General features: G+C 47.9%; 1 protein-coding gene across 3 annotated transcripts; it reads left to right on the top strand.

Moving 5' to 3' along the window:
- The first annotated feature begins 84 nt into the window (after positions 1-84).
- Positions 85-18,012, top strand: LOC122386791 (26S proteasome regulatory subunit 6A-B). 3 transcript variants are annotated; one of them, XM_043376376.1, is made up of 11 exons: positions 85-442; positions 5,250-5,323; positions 5,591-5,797; positions 11,754-11,861; positions 12,351-12,551; positions 13,250-13,352; positions 14,125-14,304; positions 14,603-14,709; positions 16,668-16,777; positions 17,146-17,263; positions 17,673-18,012. In XM_043376376.1, exons 2-11 carry the CDS (start codon positions 5,282-5,284, stop codon positions 17,781-17,783), a joined length of 1,287 nt encoding a protein of 428 aa, XP_043232311.1. In that variant the 5' UTR covers positions 85-442; positions 5,250-5,281; the 3' UTR covers positions 17,784-18,012. The 3 variants fall into 3 exon arrangements, with proteins under 3 accessions (XP_043232311.1, XP_043232309.1, XP_043232312.1); XM_043376374.1 differs by having other exon boundaries at positions 284-311; XM_043376377.1 differs by having other exon boundaries at positions 307-330.
- Positions 18,013-18,303: the final 291 nt, after the last annotated feature.

Below are 18,303 nucleotides of genomic sequence, written 5' to 3' on the forward strand. Positions count from 1 at the left end.
GATGATTACAAATTTTACTGTTTTAGATGCTAATAAAACACTTAATAACTCAAAATTTAAAAAATATATATTTAACTTTAAAAGTACATGGGCGACTTCAGCAACTCATATATGGGGGGGTGATTATAAACTATAAGGAAATAACAAAAAAACAATACTGTTCAGCAGTTTTTATGATAATTTATGTTTTATCAGCCATTATCAATCACGTAAAAACATTAACTTCTTTTTATTTCTTGAAAGCCAAGAGAACAATTCCTTGTTTACTTGCAATAATTGCTATTGTGGCGCACTGAGGCAATCATCGCTTTGTGAGACGCACTGTGTTGTGTTAGGATACACAACTTTTGGGCCGAATTTTTTTTTATTGCGAGTGAAAGCTAGGCATTGGCTGCTGCAGTTAAAGTAAGCGGTAGGAAAGACACTAGGTATCGGCCCATAAGTAAGTACCTTCATTTTTCCTAATCTTGTGGTAGGTAGGAAGCAGGGGCGGCGGATTCGGGGGGGCAGGGGGGGCAGCTGCCCCCCCCTGGCAAACTCGTGGGGGGGCAAAAGTATCTTTTTGCCCCCCCCCCATAATTTGTGACAAAACTTAGACAAGAAACATATACCCGACTATTCTGTTCGATCATTTGAAGATGTAACCAGATGCCCATATACTTTATCATACGTTGCCTTTCTTAAATGACAAGTGTTCGCGTTCAATTCAAGTTTTCCTCTCTTCACCCTAGTTTTGGAGACATTATAAGCGTCAACGTGACGCAGCGGCAACCCAGGCCTTCAGTGGACCGCTTACAGGGGCGACGGATACGGGGTGGCAGAGGAGGCATCGTTCCCTAAGAAACTTCTGGAGGAGGGACAAACCTATATTCTTGCCCCTCCATAATTTGTGCCCTAAACATGAGGAAAATTTCCATAGCCTGATATTGCAGCTATGCACTCCTACAGTTTGTCCAACGGTGCCTTTTGAATATGTGTAAATGCTAACCATTTCCGATTTATAACATTTTTTGTCTTTTCAGATTCGATTTAGAGATATTTTAAGTGTGCAAGAGACGCAACTCACACCCTCAGTGGTCGTTTGCCGCTATTTTGTACCTACATGAATGCCAAATCGCAAGCGAGCGGAGACGGAAGGGCTAGCCATTCGCCTGCGGGTAGTTAGGACTGATGAGCGCTCGTAATAAGCCACTCCCCTGTTTTTTTTTTCGAGCGCAACAGTTTCCAGTGCAAGTAAAATGGTAAACGCCGAGGTCGTACACATTGACCACATTGACAAATGCACGGTATGACACCCAAAGGCCAGTCATCAGATATCTGCTTTGGGCATTCGGAGGCTTGTGTGGGGCCAGTGTAAAAACTGGATGTTCACAGTTCAGTATCCGCTTTATTTCAGTATTCACTATTAAATAAGTTAAAATTAACGTTGGAAACTTTTGAGGGCTAGGGCACTGATCATTAGTGGGGCCCCCTCTGGCTAAAGGCTGGCTATAAAATACAGAGCATCGAACACGAAAGCAAAATCTAAGGCATTTTGGAAAAATGAGTAAAATGGGTCAAGCCAACGGGGTCCAAGTCTATAATGGCACTTAACGATAGCACTAACCTTGTCTCACTTTTCGTTGAAGTCTGTTCCGAATGGTTTCGGCGACAGACTGGCTGCACTGAGGTCGTTTGGTATGTGCAACTGTAATTAAAGCCACCTGATGCGCCCACACTAGGCTGAAGCTGGGTTGGAAATGCTTCGTCTTTGCAGATATCACTGGCCGCTGATTCTCGAGTGCCTGAACCGGTAGATGTCGTGGTAAAATTTGGTGTGATAATTTGGACCTTACCGCAGTCAGCGCACCCTTAAGTCCTAATAAAGAAACGCCCCCCCCCCCCCCAGAGCTTCTGCATCCAGTTCACCGAATTCCTTCACCCTAGTCCGCTGCTCGACTTCCTCACCTCAGCCCTCCGTTCCCAGCTTGACGAGCGTTTGGGCCTTAGTTAAGCCTTGCTGTGGGCTTACTGTAGGATAAACCCATCGAGACAGCCCGTCTCGGTGAGCTTAGTTGGCGAACTACTGCCTTGGGGAGGGTTTCTGGCGGATCGCTGTCCCAATAGGTTTAGATGCGACCGACTGTCTCTGAATGTTTGAGCGGTCTCCTCCCGCTGTGAGCTAGTTTCAGTTGATTCTGTCTCAGAAATACTTTTTAAAGGAAGTTAAACGAAAATCCAACGTAAAATGAACAGAGGAAATGGTAACGAGTTACCTCATTGAAGAGTAGCGCTCGCCTACTTCAAAAGGTTTGGCACCGTTCTTCAACATCTGATATACGATCGGGTTATGGCACAATTTTTCCCATTGGAGCTTTTTTCTAATACAGCAATACGAAATGCGTTACATCGTCCACTGGCGGATCCAGAGAGCGGGCATTTAAAGCAAATATTTACTCCCCCTCCCCCTGGCCCCTACATCGCCCGAAATAGACAAAACGTACCTTATGTTTCCTAATAATAACATTTTTATCAGGATTTTTTTTTTATACTGTTCAGCAGTAAGGAATCGAAATCCGAGGAGTTTTTGGATTTTGGACACTTTTTTTTTGGGGGGGGTATGTCCCCTACAGCGTCGAAAACGCCTTTCTGGATCCGCCTATGACATCATCTCGACTGGGATCTTGCCCCCCCCACGCCAAAATCGAATCCGCCGCCACTGGTAGGAAGGGTAGGTACCTGAGGGCCCGATTTGCGTTACTGTTACTTTATTGTTATAGCCATTGCAGTTGCAGTTTGATGACCCTACTTACGCATTCTAAGTAAATTTAAACTGTCAGCTTTGCGAGCTGTCGCAATAATGATAAAGGCTTGGTCGAACGTTGAACATACTTTTTTCTGTTTTGACCCATGACTCCGCAGTTTTTTGTAAATCATTCGAGCAGACTGCAGAATGAGAAGGCTGATTGCTTGTGAGTCAAAACTTTAAGTACCCTTGAGTTCAGTTTAAATGAATCATTTTGATGCCTCAGCCTACCCTGAAACTTACATTACCCTGACTCAAGTGACCTTTGACCTGTGACCTGTTTCTCGAGACGGTGTTTGAAGGAATCTCGATTTGGCGTGTGTCGGCTCTCATTATCTGGATGTTTCCAATCTTTTTGTGGTTGCTAACATTCAAACATGTGAAATGATGTTCCAGTCCTTGTGGTGGGTGTCAGGGTCATGTGAAGTTCAGACTTCAGGCCAAGATTGCTCAAAAGTTGAACGTGCCACAGTGATGAGATTGAGTAGGTGGCTGGCGGCACAGTCTTCCTGGTTCTAGCGTGGCCCTCTCGCCAGTTGCCAGCTCGCTGAATGTAGTAACGCAGGTCAAATGACATGGAGCTTCCCAGCCGCGAACTCGATATATCAAGGGTAGTTTTTGGAGTTAATTCCGAATCTAGCGACTAGCACCCATTTGAACGTTACGAAGTAGTTTTGATGCCTACGTAACATGTTATGAAGCCGTCAGTGGCAGTTGAACCTACGCCATATTCTATAGCCATATTCTGGCCGCCATATAGCCATATTCTATGGATAGCCATAGAATATGGCTATCCATATTCTATGGATAACCAGCAGGTCGCCTACTGGTTGACCTGGCCTGACCTGACCCGACCTGACCTAAATACATGAAGACATCATCTGTTATCAAAACTAACATGAAATTCGTGATCAGCGCCCTGAAGATCCCATAATTACCTCACTTTACGATGTTCTAACGGGTCCCGATTTTTCCGACTTTTAGGTCTTTAGTCTGACCTGGAAGGATAACCAATGACCTAGGACCTTAAAATTGGGTATCATCGGCTTCCTCTCGTCACGGGCAACACGCTCGTTTTTCTGTGAAGCCCTAGCTCGATCGGGGACCGAGCGACAAGGGGGTCCAACGATGAACGACCCCCCCCCCCCCCATACGTGTTCGTTAGCAGCTGGCAAAACACAAGTAAGGCGAGAGTTTCAAGCAATTTAAAATTGTCCTGATTAGTGACTGACTAGGTCGCTGATATCAAAATTATGAAATATATGTTTTATAGGTACGCATTGTAGCATTTATCAATTGCTGAATTTTCAAAGCGATCATTCAGCCAGTGCAGCTACGGTGAATTTGGAAATTATCCAGAGGTAAGGTCTAAAGCCTGAAACAGACTCTTTCCGCAGCCAGGAAATCGCATGCGAGAGCCTATTCAAATACATAGAAGCACGCTCGCATCAATCGCACGCACTTCCCGCAAGCGATTGATGCGAGAAGAATTACAATGCATTTGAATAGGCTCTCGCATGCGATTTCCTGAACGCGGAAAGAGTCTGTTTCAGCCTTTAGATGTGTCAGGATGACAGCAGGAGCTGTTAAGTTCATTTAGCGTCGCGCTTCATGCTCAGTGACATCAGAAACTCTCCATATCGGAAAACGACAAAAGTTTATGACGTCACTGTGACCATCGTCTTAAGAGCTACAACCACCAAACTTTTCTCAAATATTGCCTAGGTATTCATTTGAAACAGTTAGGTACCAAGTTTCAAGTTCATATCAGGTTTCGGAGCTATCGCACACAACGTAAAGGCGGCAACTTTATGCCCCCCCCCCCCCCACACACACACACACAGCGGCTCATGGGTTAAGAACCGCTGGACCTTGTGCTCTTAAATTTGGTAGGCTGTTTGGGACCAGCCAGAAGGAAACCCTGAACAAGTCGGTGGAGGTGTCATTTTGCACGTGCATTGTGCGATTCCGGATCTTATGAACAGATTTCGCTCAAATTCCACACACCGTTTTTTAGGGACATTACATTAGTGATCAAAATTGGTACAGCCCACCACCTGAAGTAATGTGCGGTTTTACCAATCTCTACAGATGGCTTTGACTGACGATTTTTCAATACGGAGTGATCCAGGAGTAGACAGCAAAAGATCAATTTGCAGCTGCAAGGATGACGATACATTTAAGCTACATTCCTAGTTTCATCGTAGTCTGGCTAATTGTTCCTAAGATACAGAAGCAAAGCATAACCACGACTGAAACCGCACATTACTTCTGCGCTGGACTGTACTTACAAGGTAGGTACAGGCACACTACGGAATGGATCGGTTAGAAGAGAGGCACGCGCGAGTTCGTTTCACGTCGCATTAGCGCACGTGCGGGGCTCACGATTGCGCCTGCTCGTTTATCGATCTTGAAGGCAGGTTGCTGTTAGGTTGTGGATCTTATCACATATTCTTTGTTGCAGGGTTTTAAACTGCACATAAATACAAATTGAAAATGACTACATTGGAAGACAGCTCCATTTGGGAAGATGCTGAGGTAAGATAAAGATGCTCGCAATAAAAGCCGAAATCTACTAGGAATGGTAGCTGATATCGATATTCTATCCGTCAACCATTTTCAGATAATTATGGTGTATAGTTAATTGACTGATCTTGCTTCAGCTTCATCCGGTGGTTTCTGACAGTGCAGGTTTCTAACTATTTGCTATAAATGCTTCCCCAACCATAAAGTCACATCTGAACAATGATCCATCCACCATACAGTTCATTGCTGACTGACAGTACCGGGGCCTCCATGCTTCAGGAGTCCGTGGGTGAGAATGTGCTGCGTATGAACACGGAAGAGATTGTGGGACTGACGCGGCTGCTGGACAACGAGATCCGTATCATGAAGTCGGAGGTGATGCGCATCTCCCATGAGCTGCAGACGCAGAAGGACAAAATCCGAGAGAACACCGAGAAAATCAAACTCAACAAGACACTGCCCTACCTGGTCTCCAATGTTATCGAGGTATGCATATGTGGCGTGCCGTACGGGGATGTGTTGTGTTATAGGGAGTGTGGGGTAAATGAAATAGTGAGGAGCGACAGTGGTGGTTGGGCGTCTCTTGGCCTTGTCGAGCCTTGGCATGATCAATTGTATTTACAGGATACTACACCCGGCGTTTTGTATAGTTTGTTATTTACCATACTTATGGTGATTTTGGCGAAATTTTTGCCCTGTCATCATGCTAGCGATGTCTATCTTCTGGCAGTTTTTTGCGCTCGCAATGTCTAATATCGCCATTTTTTCATATTTGCTTATCGTTAAACCATGGATGAGATAATAATGGATTGGTGTCTTCGCAGTTTTTGGCGACATTGAGCTCAGGCCTGCCATCTAGCGGGAGAATTATCGTAAGTTAGGAGCAAGCCGAGTGAAAGCCGCTGATTAGCATTGTGACACATGGGAGTATGGTGTAGAAGCGGGCTTGTTGTGCAATTTTTTAAAAGGTTATGTCTTTATATGTCAGTAAAAGCGAAGAAATTAATAGATTTATGTGCAGGGTCAGTAATAAGATAAGCAGTTCCATGTTATTTCCTCATTAAATCGTGAAACAGGGAGTTATTGGAGACTTCGCCAGCACGTGTCGTTTTCGCTATTTTTCACAAGAGTCTTTACTTGGCCTAAATCAAACAAATTGTCCGATCAAAGAACAAAACAAACGTTAAGTACTATCTATAAGTCTAATGAAAAAGTTGAACGGAATTGCTAACGTCATTGCCGCTCAATATGTCATTCAAGACATATTGAAAGAAAGACATATAGGAAGACATATAGGAAATGCACCAGGCTATTCTGGAAAACACTGCTATCCTAAAACAACAAGAAAAAGCCGCAGGTGATCGAATGAAGCTGATTGAAGGATGCATAAGCGAGAAAAAGTCACAGGAAAGTACCTATGCCGAAATAGTGAGAGGTTCGTGCTCCGAAGTTATAAGTGAAGTGTCCGCTAAGCTGTCAGCCTTGCCACTCTCTGCCACACCTCCAAACGACGTCCCAAGTATAGCCAAAGTCGTTGACGATTTTTTCGACAAAGACAAGCGAAAAAAGAACATCATCCTGCACAACCTCCCGGAGCCGAGGGCTGGAACTTTGGAGCAGAGGTCCCAGGAAGACATCAACCAATTTTTGGAGATGGTCAAGGAAACCTTTCGACTACGAGTTAGCGTGGCCAGATCCTTTCGGGTCGGCAAGGCTAACCCTGACAAACCCAGACTGCTCGTGGTAACGCTGGAGAACGAGGACATAAAGCAAGAACTGCTGAAAATGGCCCCGCAGCTCCGCCATTCAGTGCGATGGGGAAACATATACCTCTCCCCCGACCAAACTAAGGTGGAGCGCGAGGCTTCTAGGAAGTTGAGAGATGAGCTCCGCTCTCGCAGGGCAGCCGGTGAACAAAGCCTTGTAATCCGCAACGGGAGAATCATTTCCAATGACAGGCCAGTTTCACATGCCCAAGCCGGTCGGAGGTTCGATAGTGCAAGGGACAGTGCCAGATCCATTACCTTGCCAGTCGTCCGGTCGTCGGCTGCAACCCATGACTTGGTTCCAGCTGATGCATCAGCACGTAACGATACCTCCCCTGTGTTATCTTTGGATGTTACGGTGTCTGATGGCTGTCCTCCAGAACCTCAGCAAGCGTGACTGCCCGTGAAGAATGCCTCTGAGGGCACTCGGTGCCTACGTATTTGGTACACAAATGCGGACCAATTGTTGAACAAGAGGGATGATTTGTGCATGACTATTTGTGGTGAAGATCCCGATATCATTTTCATCACTGAAGCGCTACCGAAGGTGCGGATGTCGTCAGTGCCCCTTGTCTTGTTCTCTGTGCCTGGTTATGAAGTGCACACCAACTTTGATGATACCAATTACCTTGGCATTCGAGGCATATGCATCTATATTCATCATCGACTGAAAGTTTCCAACGTACATTTTCCAGATTCAAGATTTAAAGAGCAACTTTGGGTACAATTGTGCTTGGAAAACAATGACGTGCTACTTGCCGGATGCATTTATCGCAGCCCCTCAGGCGACCCCCATCGAAGTGTTGATGATTTGTCTTGCTTACTCCAAAATGCGATTTCTCTCAAGCACACTCACCTGCTCATTGTTGGGGATTTTAACATTCCTCAGATTGACTGGGAAAACAACTTTTGCAGCGCATCTGAAGCACATTTTGCCAACAAGTTTTTGTCTGCCGTTCAGGATGCATTCCTGTTCCAGCATGTCACCAAGCCTACCAGATTTAGAGAGGGTTGTAGGCCTAGTATACTGGATTTGGTGTTTACAAATGATGAGAATATGATAACAAAGATCAAATATTGTCCTGGATTAGGAAGGAGTGATCATGTGCTACTGAAATGCGATATTGCCTGTTACAACAAAAAATGTTCTTCTGCCGGCTTGAAATGGAATTTTCACCGCGCTGACTTCACGGCCTTGCGTGTAAAACTACATGCAGTTGACTGGAGCTGTTTGTCAACCATGAGTGTAGACGCGGGTTACAAGTGGTTTAGGAGCAAACTTGAATCGCTGATGAGTGAGTGCATACCCAAAGCAAGAAACGTCAAGTCTAAAAAGAACGTTTACATGAATAGCCGTTCACTAAACCTCAAGAAGAAGAAGAAGGTACTGTGGTCAGTGTACATGAGAACGCAAGACCCCATCGACTATAGCAGATATAAGATTTGCAGAAATAAGCTTAGGACATTGACTCGCCAGTTAAGGAAAGATTTTGAAGCTAAGATATCAGCAAACATGAAAGAAAACCCGAAGGCTTTTTGGAAATATGTGAACAGCCGCCGTAAAGTTAAATCAAGTATTGGTGATCTAAGAAACGACCAGGGCCAGCTTGTTAGCGAGGAAAAAGAGAAGGCCTCGCTCCTGAATGACGTCTTCTCAGGCGCATTCACTATTGAAAAAACGGATGTCGTGCCACAACTAGCAAACCGTTACACAGGGCCGCCGCTGATCGATATACCAGTCAATCTTTTCACAGTGAAGCAAAAGCTTAAAGCACTGAACCCCAATAGTGCCCCAGGAGCTGATGACATTCACCCCCGCGTTTTAAGGGAATTGAGTGGTCCTCTCTCCCTTCCCTTGACCTTACTGTTCCGAAAATCGCTTGAAACTGGGTCTATTCCTGCAGACTGGAAGCACGGTAAAGTCATACCAATCTTTAAGAAAGGTGAAAAGGAAGACCCAAGAAACTATAGACCTGTCAGCCTCACATCTGTTCCCTGTAAGATTCTCGAGTCGCTCATTCGTGATTGTTTAATGGACCATTTGCTGTCAAATGACCTGCTGTCCAAGGACCAACATGGCTTCCGCCCGAAGCGATCTTGTGATACGCAACTGCTTGACTCTATAGACTCATGGAGCCGCCTGTTGGAGGACAAGACGGAGGTCGAAGTGATTTACCTTGACTTTCGAAAGGCGTTCGACTCCGTCCCACACAAGAGACTGATAGGCAAGCTGCGCTGTTATGGTATTGGTGACCGAGTGTTGTCTTGGATTGAATCATTCCTGGATGACAGAATGCAGCAAGTGTCCCTATATGGAAACCTGTCAGATTTGGTCCCTGTGCGCAGTGGTGTGCCCCAAGGCTCAGTGTTGGGCCCATTGCTCTTCTTGCTCTATGTCAATGACTTGCCAGATGCTGTCACTTCAAATGTGCGAATGTTTGCAGATGACACAAAGCTGTTCTCAGGCATCTCTTCTGAACATGATGTGCGGACATTGCAGGCAGACCTGAACGCCCTCGTGGAATGGTCTAGAACTTGGCAGCTGCCATTTAACGAGAATAAGTGCAAAGTGCTTCATGTTGGTGCAGCCAAGGACCACCACTCATTTCAAATGGGGTCGGACAGACTGACAAACACGTCAGTCGAGAGAGACCTGGGTGTGCAGGTCGACTCAATCTTGAAGTTTCGACAGCAAGCGTCTACGGCGGTCTTCAAAGCGTCTCAAGTTCTTGCCGTCATCCGCCGGTCCTTCGCCTTTTTAGATGAATTTACCCTGCCTCTTCTGTTCAAATCTCTCGTGCGGCCTCACCTGGAGTTCAGCAGTCTTGTTTGGGGTCCGTTCAATAGAGCTGATCAGAAGGCAGTCGAAAGGGTTCAAAGAAGAGCCACCCGGTTAGTGGTGAGCATCCGCCACCTTCCATATCCTGAAAGGCTGAAGAGACTGAAGCTCCCGTCACTGTACTATCGGCGTAGACGCATGGATATGATTCACGCATACAAGATGCTGCACGGCCACGTTGATACTGATCCTTCAGAGCTTCTGGCAACGAATCCTGAAAGGCGAACTCGGGGTCACACACTTAAACTACGGAAGCCTCGTGCAACCTGCCGTGCCAGACTGAATTCATTTTCTGTGCGGTGTATTAACGATTGGAACGGGCTTCCAGCAGAAATTGTACATTCGCCCTCAGTCAACGTCTTTAAGAACAGGCTGGATGCACACTGGGAGTCGATCTGGTACTCCACTCCTGTAACAGACTGAGTACTAAGTGAAGTTATGGAAATCGGCGAGAACGGGCCCTACAGGACATCGTGCCTCTTGCCCCGATAACACGAAGAAGAAGAAGAAGAAGAAGAAGACGCTCTATGAAAAAGACCCAGCCAGTGCTGCGTAGTCGATGAAATTTCAGTGACTTTGGCTCCAACTCCGATTCTGGTATCCAAATATCGACTCCGACTCCTCCGGGCAGAACTGTCGATTCACACAGACTCCGACTCTGACTCTGACTCAGCAGCCCTGGTAAGTCTGTGGTGTCGATGACTTTTCGGTGACGTTCGACTCATACTCCGACTAAAGCTTTTAAAAATCAACCGACTCCGAGTCGGAACTGAACCGCTGGCTCTGACTACAACTCCGCAGCCCTGGCCCAAGATAGCCGCCTAAAACAACTTTGATTCGTGATCTTCTTCGTACATTGTTAATGTTATTTTAAACAAGGGGTAGAAAAGGGAGACGAAGCCTTCACAAACAAGGATCTCCTGTTGCGGATCAATCAGCTGCTGGAACAGAAAGGCATAAACATCACGCATCTCAGTTCAACGGTTTCCTAACGACTCTGCACCAATGTAAGCACTGATCAATGCAGTGCGAGCATCGATGTGACATTTGTGTACCAAGTTTGAGTGTTATCCGCCCAGCCGTTCTTGAGATATGGAAGCGGCACCCCGCACGTGCGCACGTGCAGTAGCACCCTCATAGTGACTCATGGAACTGCATTGGCCGCTGGGTGCATAACTATTGACGAAGTTTAACTGTAAGGGGCCCAGCCATTGCGGAGTTACTTTATGTGGAGCAATTGCGACACCCCTAACTTGGCACGTGGCACGTACCGTAACAATTAACTAAGATGAAGAAAATCGAGCGAAATTCGGAGAAGTAGGAATAAGCCTACCAAATATGTATGACATATTGCCAAACTGCTGTACCATTGTGAGTAAATGACCATTGAAAAGGTCGTACAAGCCGATGGGACTGGGCGTTTCAATACACACCGTCTTACGCATTTTATTTTCGTTATTACCTAAAGGCTGCTTGACATTTTTGGCTTTCAAGCATTTAAGACATTTTTTATCGGCTCAAGTCCAGTAATATTACCTCCAACTCGTGGGAATATGCACTTCAAGCCAACTAACACACCACACCCACGTGTGTCATAATGCTGAGAGATAGCGTTCACTCGGCTAGCTCCTAACTTACGATAATTCTCTCGCTAGATGGCAGGCCTGATCCCAATGTCGCGGATCCCAATGTTAATTTCCACGAGACACCAATCCAGTGTTATATCATCCATGGTTAAACTATTCTGGTCTAACAGGCTACACTTAAACCCCTATTGTCCAACTGTCTCGTTTCTGACCCTTTCATGCCGTGATCTGACCCACTGTGTGCGGGGCAGTTGCTGGATGTCGATCCCCAGGACCTGGGTGAGGAGGATGGTGCCAATGTCGACCTCGACTCACAGCGGAAGGGCAAGTGTGCAGTGGTGAAGACATCGACCAGACAGGTGAGGGGCCGGAGCTATCGGGGGTTGCAGTGCGGTAGAGGCTAACCGGGTTTCCTGTTGTATGCCTAGAGATGGTTAATGGTAACGTCTGTAACTGGTAGGTAGCTGATTTCTACGCTGATTGCCTAGGACACTGACCACGTGACATAATTATCATATCTTTTCGTCAAAGTGCTGCGTATGAACCGAGTTTTTCTTTTTATGTTAGCCGGATTTAAGGGTGCACGATCGGGCCAATACTTTTTGCCGCTTTATTAACTAGTCACAAGTCGAGCACGGAGCAATCATCACATATTTCTGGCAGTGAGCCCCCCGGGAGCACTGAATGTCGTCTTCGTCTTTTTTATGTGTTAACATTGAATGACATTTATTCTCACTATGATAGAAATAATTAAACACCACTGCTATCGTCACTGTCATCTTGCGTTGTACCCTCCCGCTCTCCCAACCCCTTAAGTCTAACTGAACCCCGATAACCCTTCCCCACAGACATACTTCCTGCCGGTGATTGGCCTCGTGGACCCGGAGGACCTGAAGCCGGGTGACCTGGTGGGCGTCAACAAGGACTCGTACCTGATCCTGGAGGCGCTGCCGGCCGAGTACGACTCGCGTGTCAAAGCCATGGAGGTGGACGAGCGGCCCACCGAACAGTACTCGGATGTCGGAGGGCTGGACAAACAGATTCAGGAGGTATGGCCAGGGGGATCGGGCCGTGGAGACATGGGGTGCCGTTTGGTGGGCACTGTTTGGTGCTGCCGTGATGAACATCTGTGTTGAAGTTAATTTGACTTTTTGCGTAAAACTACAGTTATTAAATTGCATTATTATTGCGTTTAACTACAGTTTGTAGCAATTTTTGATGTTCACAGGCTTAGGAGTGTCATGGAACTATTTCATGATACCGGTGATTTTTTTTAATTATAAATTTAGTCCGAACCTTTTGATGGGAAGGATTCACAAGGACAGAGTCACCGCTAAGCGAAGCTTGTTGCGATGACCCTGCCCTCTACCCTACGATCGCGCAATTCCGATTCTATGGCAGAATTTAGAGTCCAAAGTTTAACGTGCGCACAAAGCCGCGCACGGCCGGTCCCCTCGCTGACTTCGCCTGGCTACGGCCTGCCACCAACCGCAACCATACCTGTCAGGAGGCCCATAAATGTTGAGCGCCCGTCGCGCTTCGAACCCGGACTGTCATAACCGGGAACGCGTGCTCTCACCACGCAGAGTCCAAAGCTCTAACCAACTGAGCTACGGGACCGGCTGACGGGTCATGCTATCATATCGTGATGTATGTTTTTCCTGTTTATCTCGTTAACCTTCACGTGTACTGTCTATTGTTTGCTATTTTACCGTGCGGTCGTTAACTGTCTGTTGGCACATTTCAGCTGATCGAGGCTGTGGTTCTACCGATGACCCACAAAGACCGGTTCACAAACCTGGGCATCCAGCCGCCGAAGGGCGTCCTCCTATACGGCCCGCCCGGCACCGGTCAGTACCAATGGGGGGTAACGTGGGTAAATCTACCAATGGATATGTAGTTTACTACCAAAGACTGGTTCACAAACCTGGGCATCCAGCCGCCGAAGGGCGTCCTCCTATACGGCCCGCCCGGCACCGGTCATTAGGGGGTAACTGGGGTCATTTTACACTGATGGATGGTATCGATCCCCTATCTTCACCGGTCAGGGGTAGGGGTTCCGGCGAGAATGCTGTAATGCTGTAACGACTTCTCCATTTCACCAACCGCCCGACACGAGCCAGTAGTGTGATAAAATATGTGGGCTAAGAGTGTGTGGAAGGGATGTCTCTCAGGTGTCTCCCAACACTATTCTGGGGAAGAGGGGCTATTAGTGGAGCGAACGACAGTGGCATAACGCTGATATAAACCGTGTCAGCTGAGGCGTAGTTACACTGAGCAATGGGACGACATTGTACTGGTCGAATATAGCGCCCTCTGTCTGAGTAAATGTAACACAATATTTTCGTCCGTTTTTAGTGTTTTCCTGTTGCACTGATGGGTCATATTGCTTTCGGCACAGACAACCCACCCCTAACGTGTTGGAATAGATGGTTTCGATCATTGCTTCTTAAAAAAGTTTGAAGAGTGATGTGATGTGGTCAAGTCTAGGTTCTAAAAATAGAAACTTTTGTTTCTGACTGTGCTCTGCGAAAAGCGGTTCTCCTATCATACCATCAATTTGTCTCCTCCCAAATCTGTACCACACCACTGACATCTGCCCTCCCCCACCCCTATCCATAGGTAAGACGCTGCTGGCGCGTGCGTGCGCGGCCCAGACCAAGTCGACATTCCTGAAGCTGGCCGGACCGCAGCTGGTACAGATGTTTATCGGTGACGGTGCCAAGCTGGTGCGAGACGCGTTCGCACTGGCCAAGGAGAAGGCGCCGGCCATCATCTTCATCGACGAGCTGGATGCCATCGGTGAGTGGTGGATGGAGGGGGGGGGGGACTTTAGGGCAATGGTGTTAGTTCAGTGGTTTGGGGCAGAGAGGAGGAACTCAGCGTGTCCGGGGGGAGGGGGTAGGGCCGTCGTGAAGAAATCGCTGAGCTGTCCGGGGCTGTAGACGGTAGGAGTAACTCATCTCGTGGTATTGCTTAATTTTGTGTGTGTGAGGGGGAGGGGGATGGTAGGATGGCCTACACACTGCGAAGTGAGCTACCTATTTTGGCTACCCCGGCCGTCTGTGATGGGGTGTTGATCGGTAACCTGATGCTCCAGGTACGAAGCGTTTCGACTCGGAGAAGGCCGGCGACAGGGAGGTCCAGCGGACCATGCTGGAGCTGCTTAACCAGCTGGACGGATTCTCCTCCACCACCGACATCAAGGTAGGACCGACGCGGTGGTATTTACTCAGAGTATCAGAGGGGAAACTCTGTGTATCAAAGGGCGGTGGGGGGCGGAGAAGTGAAGTTCAACCAATTGGACGGATTCTCCTCTACCACCGACATCAAGGTACATCAAGGTTCCCTAGGCATTTACACAGAGTCTGGGACCTGTGGAGAGGAGGTGGGGCGGATAAATGATATTAACTGGACGATCAGATGAAGAACGATAGTAGCTTGTTCTCAATCACGGGCAACAGGAGGGGTCGGAGAGATTATGCCGGTCCCGTAGCTCAGTTGGTACTGATAGAGTGTTGGACTCCGTGTAGTGAGAGCACACGTCCCGGTTGCAAAAGTTGTGGGTTCGAGGCGCGACGGGCGCTCGATGTTATGAGCCTCCTGACGGGTATGGTTGCGGCTGGTGGCAGCCGTAGCCGTAGCCTGCCGGGGACTGGCCGTTTCACATGCGCGGCTGTGGGCTTAATGGAGCTAGCTGGCTTTCTGATGTTACGAATGCGGACTGGCGATAGCCGCCCTCTAAATAAATAGCGTGCTATGTATGATTATAGGTATTGAAGGAATGGTTGTTGACGATTACCTTCGTTGTTCGGCTGTTCCAAATCCAGATCAACAAGTGATCAGACGATGCATGTATGTGATGTTGACTTGCAAAATAATGGATAAAACAATGACATGGTCATATTGGCTTTGCTGTGCCAGCATTGTTGTGTGGCTAGCCTGCAAAATGACATTATATAACACCATGATAATCAATTATGCAAATTGGAAAGCGAGGTTGAGCCATGTCATATTTGGAATGATTAGATCGGGTTGCATGACAAACGCTAGCAACATTGCAAATTGCAGTTTATTTTGCTTATATAAAAATATAATAATAAGGCCCTCATATAACCTAGCATGTCTACGGCCTGTTACGAATCAATAGAGCCCTGCACGCGATATTTCAAACACGTCCCGTCGATACGAGCTGCAAATGTCATCGGACAGTTACCGACGGCAGCTCGCTCCCCGGCCTGCCTGAACGGCCGTCTGTTCCGATATCTGGCGGCGTTAACAAGTGAGCACCGCTATCGGTCTGGGCATTCGGTCGGTGTTTACGACTCTGTCCTGTTTATGCGGTGCTAATGAGTGCTGCCAGCCGGTGATCCGAGTGCCGGTGATACTGACTGGGTGCTCGGGCGGCGACGCCTCGCTGCCTGGTCGCCGCTGTGGTACGGTTGGTGTTTGTATGATCGATAGGTGACACGTGTGCTGACCGAACCCCGTGTCCACCGCCGCTGGTGCCGGGTTAGGTGGGGTGTGTCACTGTGTTTGGCGGGGCGGCACTGCTCGTTGGTTTCTGGTAGCTTTGTTGTTTCAATGTCAGGCGCACTGAGCCGCTGACATAGGTAGCCTTTTTATGGCCGCTGATAAGGCGAGGACAGCAAATTATGGTCTTAGTTTTATTGCTGTCTTGAGCTTAGTGGGTATTGAAAAAGGTACTTGAAGTGTCATGAGGTTTTCGCTTCGGCATGCGATGCTGTCCATGTTGGTGAATATCATTGTAATGTTGGCTTTTCGCGAGCGAAAACGGCTTGGACAAGTGTATCAATGTCTGTTGACACTGCGAATAATATTGCAAACTACAAAGTCGATTGCCGTAACATCCTACCCTTTGTTCGCCTTATTGGCCTTGTTGCCGGCCTGTATCGCCTTGTTTGAAAGTAATTTTATTCATGTAATGCACCAATTTCCGATATTATTGCAATGTAAATACATCACGTTGCGCATGTGCGACTTTTGCCAATCTTATCTTTTTGTCGTTTTTTTTTATTATTATTTCCAACGCCGCTTGGCGGCCGGTTTCTCGACCGCTTCTGTCATGCGCTGTTGTACTGTTCGCCAGCTTCTCGGCGTGTTCTCGTGTGTCACACGCTGACGATTGTCTGCTACTCCATCAGGTGATTGCCGCCACCAACCGTGTGGACATTCTGGACCCGGCACTGCTGCGGTCCGGCCGACTCGACCGAAAAATCGAGTTCCCGCACCCGAACGAACAGGCCCGGGCCAGGTGAGAGAAGCGGCTGGGACTGGAATGGACTGGGCTGGGCTGGGCTGGGCTGGACTGGGCCGGGCAGGAAGGAAGGAGGGAAGGACAGGCATCAAATTAAACGGGCAGGCGCTAGCTAATTGAGGGTTGATGCTGAAATGAGCTGAAAGGACAGGTATAGGACAGGAGTGGAACGGGTATTGATTGAAGTGAGAAGGATCATGCTGAATTGAGACTAAGTCCGGACTAAATAAAGGGAATGAGTCCGGAATGAAGGGAGGGGCTGATTCCGACTGGGGAGAGTCAGAGAACCCTTGCCCGAACTGATGGAATCCAGCCCCAACTGAACCAAGGTACTAACAGATGATCCCTGTCTGCCCACCCGCCAGGATTATGCAAATCCACAGCCGTAAGATGAACGTGTCTCCGGACGTCAACTTTGACGAGCTGTCCCGTTCCACGGACGACTTCAACGGCGCCCAGTGCAAGGCCGTCTGCGTCGAGGCGGTGAGTGGCTTCACTATACGTCTGAAACCGTCTGGCCAGCCCATGTAACAGTGGAATGCCTTTCGGTGACTTTTGTCAGTGTTGGGTTGAGCAGCATTTTCATGTGATTTGCTAACTAAATATATTGATACATTGTGGAAGTCAATCTGTCATGCTTCCAGAATAGAGTTTTTTTTTCAAATTTCGCAGTCATCGTAGGCTAGCTTGCTTCACAAGTTTTTTTTTTTACAACATGCCTTCAACCTATGAAACTAACGCGTCGTCTCAATAAAAGAGCTCAGTGTAATGATTCCGGTTGATGATGCTGTATCGGCCAGTATGTTTTACAGTCGTGCTCTTTGCGTGTCTAGGGCCGGCCTACAATGGAAGTTTTCCGTTCGAGCTGACCCCGTTCCAACTGTTCCCGCAGGGTATGATCGCTCTCCGTCGGGAGGCCACTACCGTAACACATGAGGACTTCATGGACGCCATCATGGAGGTCCAGGCCAAGAAGAAAACCAATCTCAACTACTACGCTTAGGGGCCGATCCACCACACACACAACTAATACCCTACACACCGTGATCGGTGCCAGAAGGCCGCTAGACCACCGGCTACGACTCTAAAGAGCTAATGTGGATAATTTATTTTATCTCGGTGTACGGCTCGCGTCCTTCTGCGTCCGCTGCGTATGGGAGACGCGCCCGGCTTCATGTGTGAAATGTCGCCACCAACATGTCCCATTGTTGAATACATGGCACACCGTATAATTTGATAGTGTTCAGTGCGGTTCATTCGCTTCGTCCGACAGCCGCTGTCGTCGCTCTACGAGCCCATTAGCCGCGTTTGGGCTGTTCCGTATTCTCGGCACACGCTTTGTTACCCGATTGGACGGCTGCAGTTGGGTTCGATTGAGCTGTTTTGGCGTGGAAGCACCGGTTCAATAGACTCGCAGATGTTTGCGTGGAGCAGCAGCTGTAGCAATCGAGGGGTGGTCGGTGGAGGTGTAGATGGCGCTGGTGTATGTGCTCCGACTCGTGGTGGCCGGGATATGGCAGCCC

The sequence above is a fragment of the Amphibalanus amphitrite genome, unplaced genomic scaffold (genome assembly GCF_019059575.1).
Source record: "Amphibalanus amphitrite isolate SeventyFive unplaced genomic scaffold, NRLGWU_Aamphi_draft 000262F_arrow, whole genome shotgun sequence".
Classification (NCBI taxonomy): Eukaryota; Metazoa; Arthropoda; class Thecostraca; order Balanomorpha; family Balanidae; genus Amphibalanus; species Amphibalanus amphitrite.

Bases quoted from the DNA above. Each gene is read 5' to 3' on its own strand.
- LOC122386791 (XM_043376376.1), top strand. From the start codon at position 5,282: ATGACTACATTGGAAGACAGCTCCATTTGGGAAGATGCTGAG. The intron at 16,778-17,145 runs GTGAGAGAAGCG...CCCACCCGCCAG, and splicing joins AACGAACAGGCCCGGGCCAG to GATTATGCAAATCCACAGCC. The intron at 17,264-17,672 runs GTGAGTGGCTTC...CTGTTCCCGCAG, and splicing joins AGGCCGTCTGCGTCGAGGCG to GGTATGATCGCTCTCCGTCG.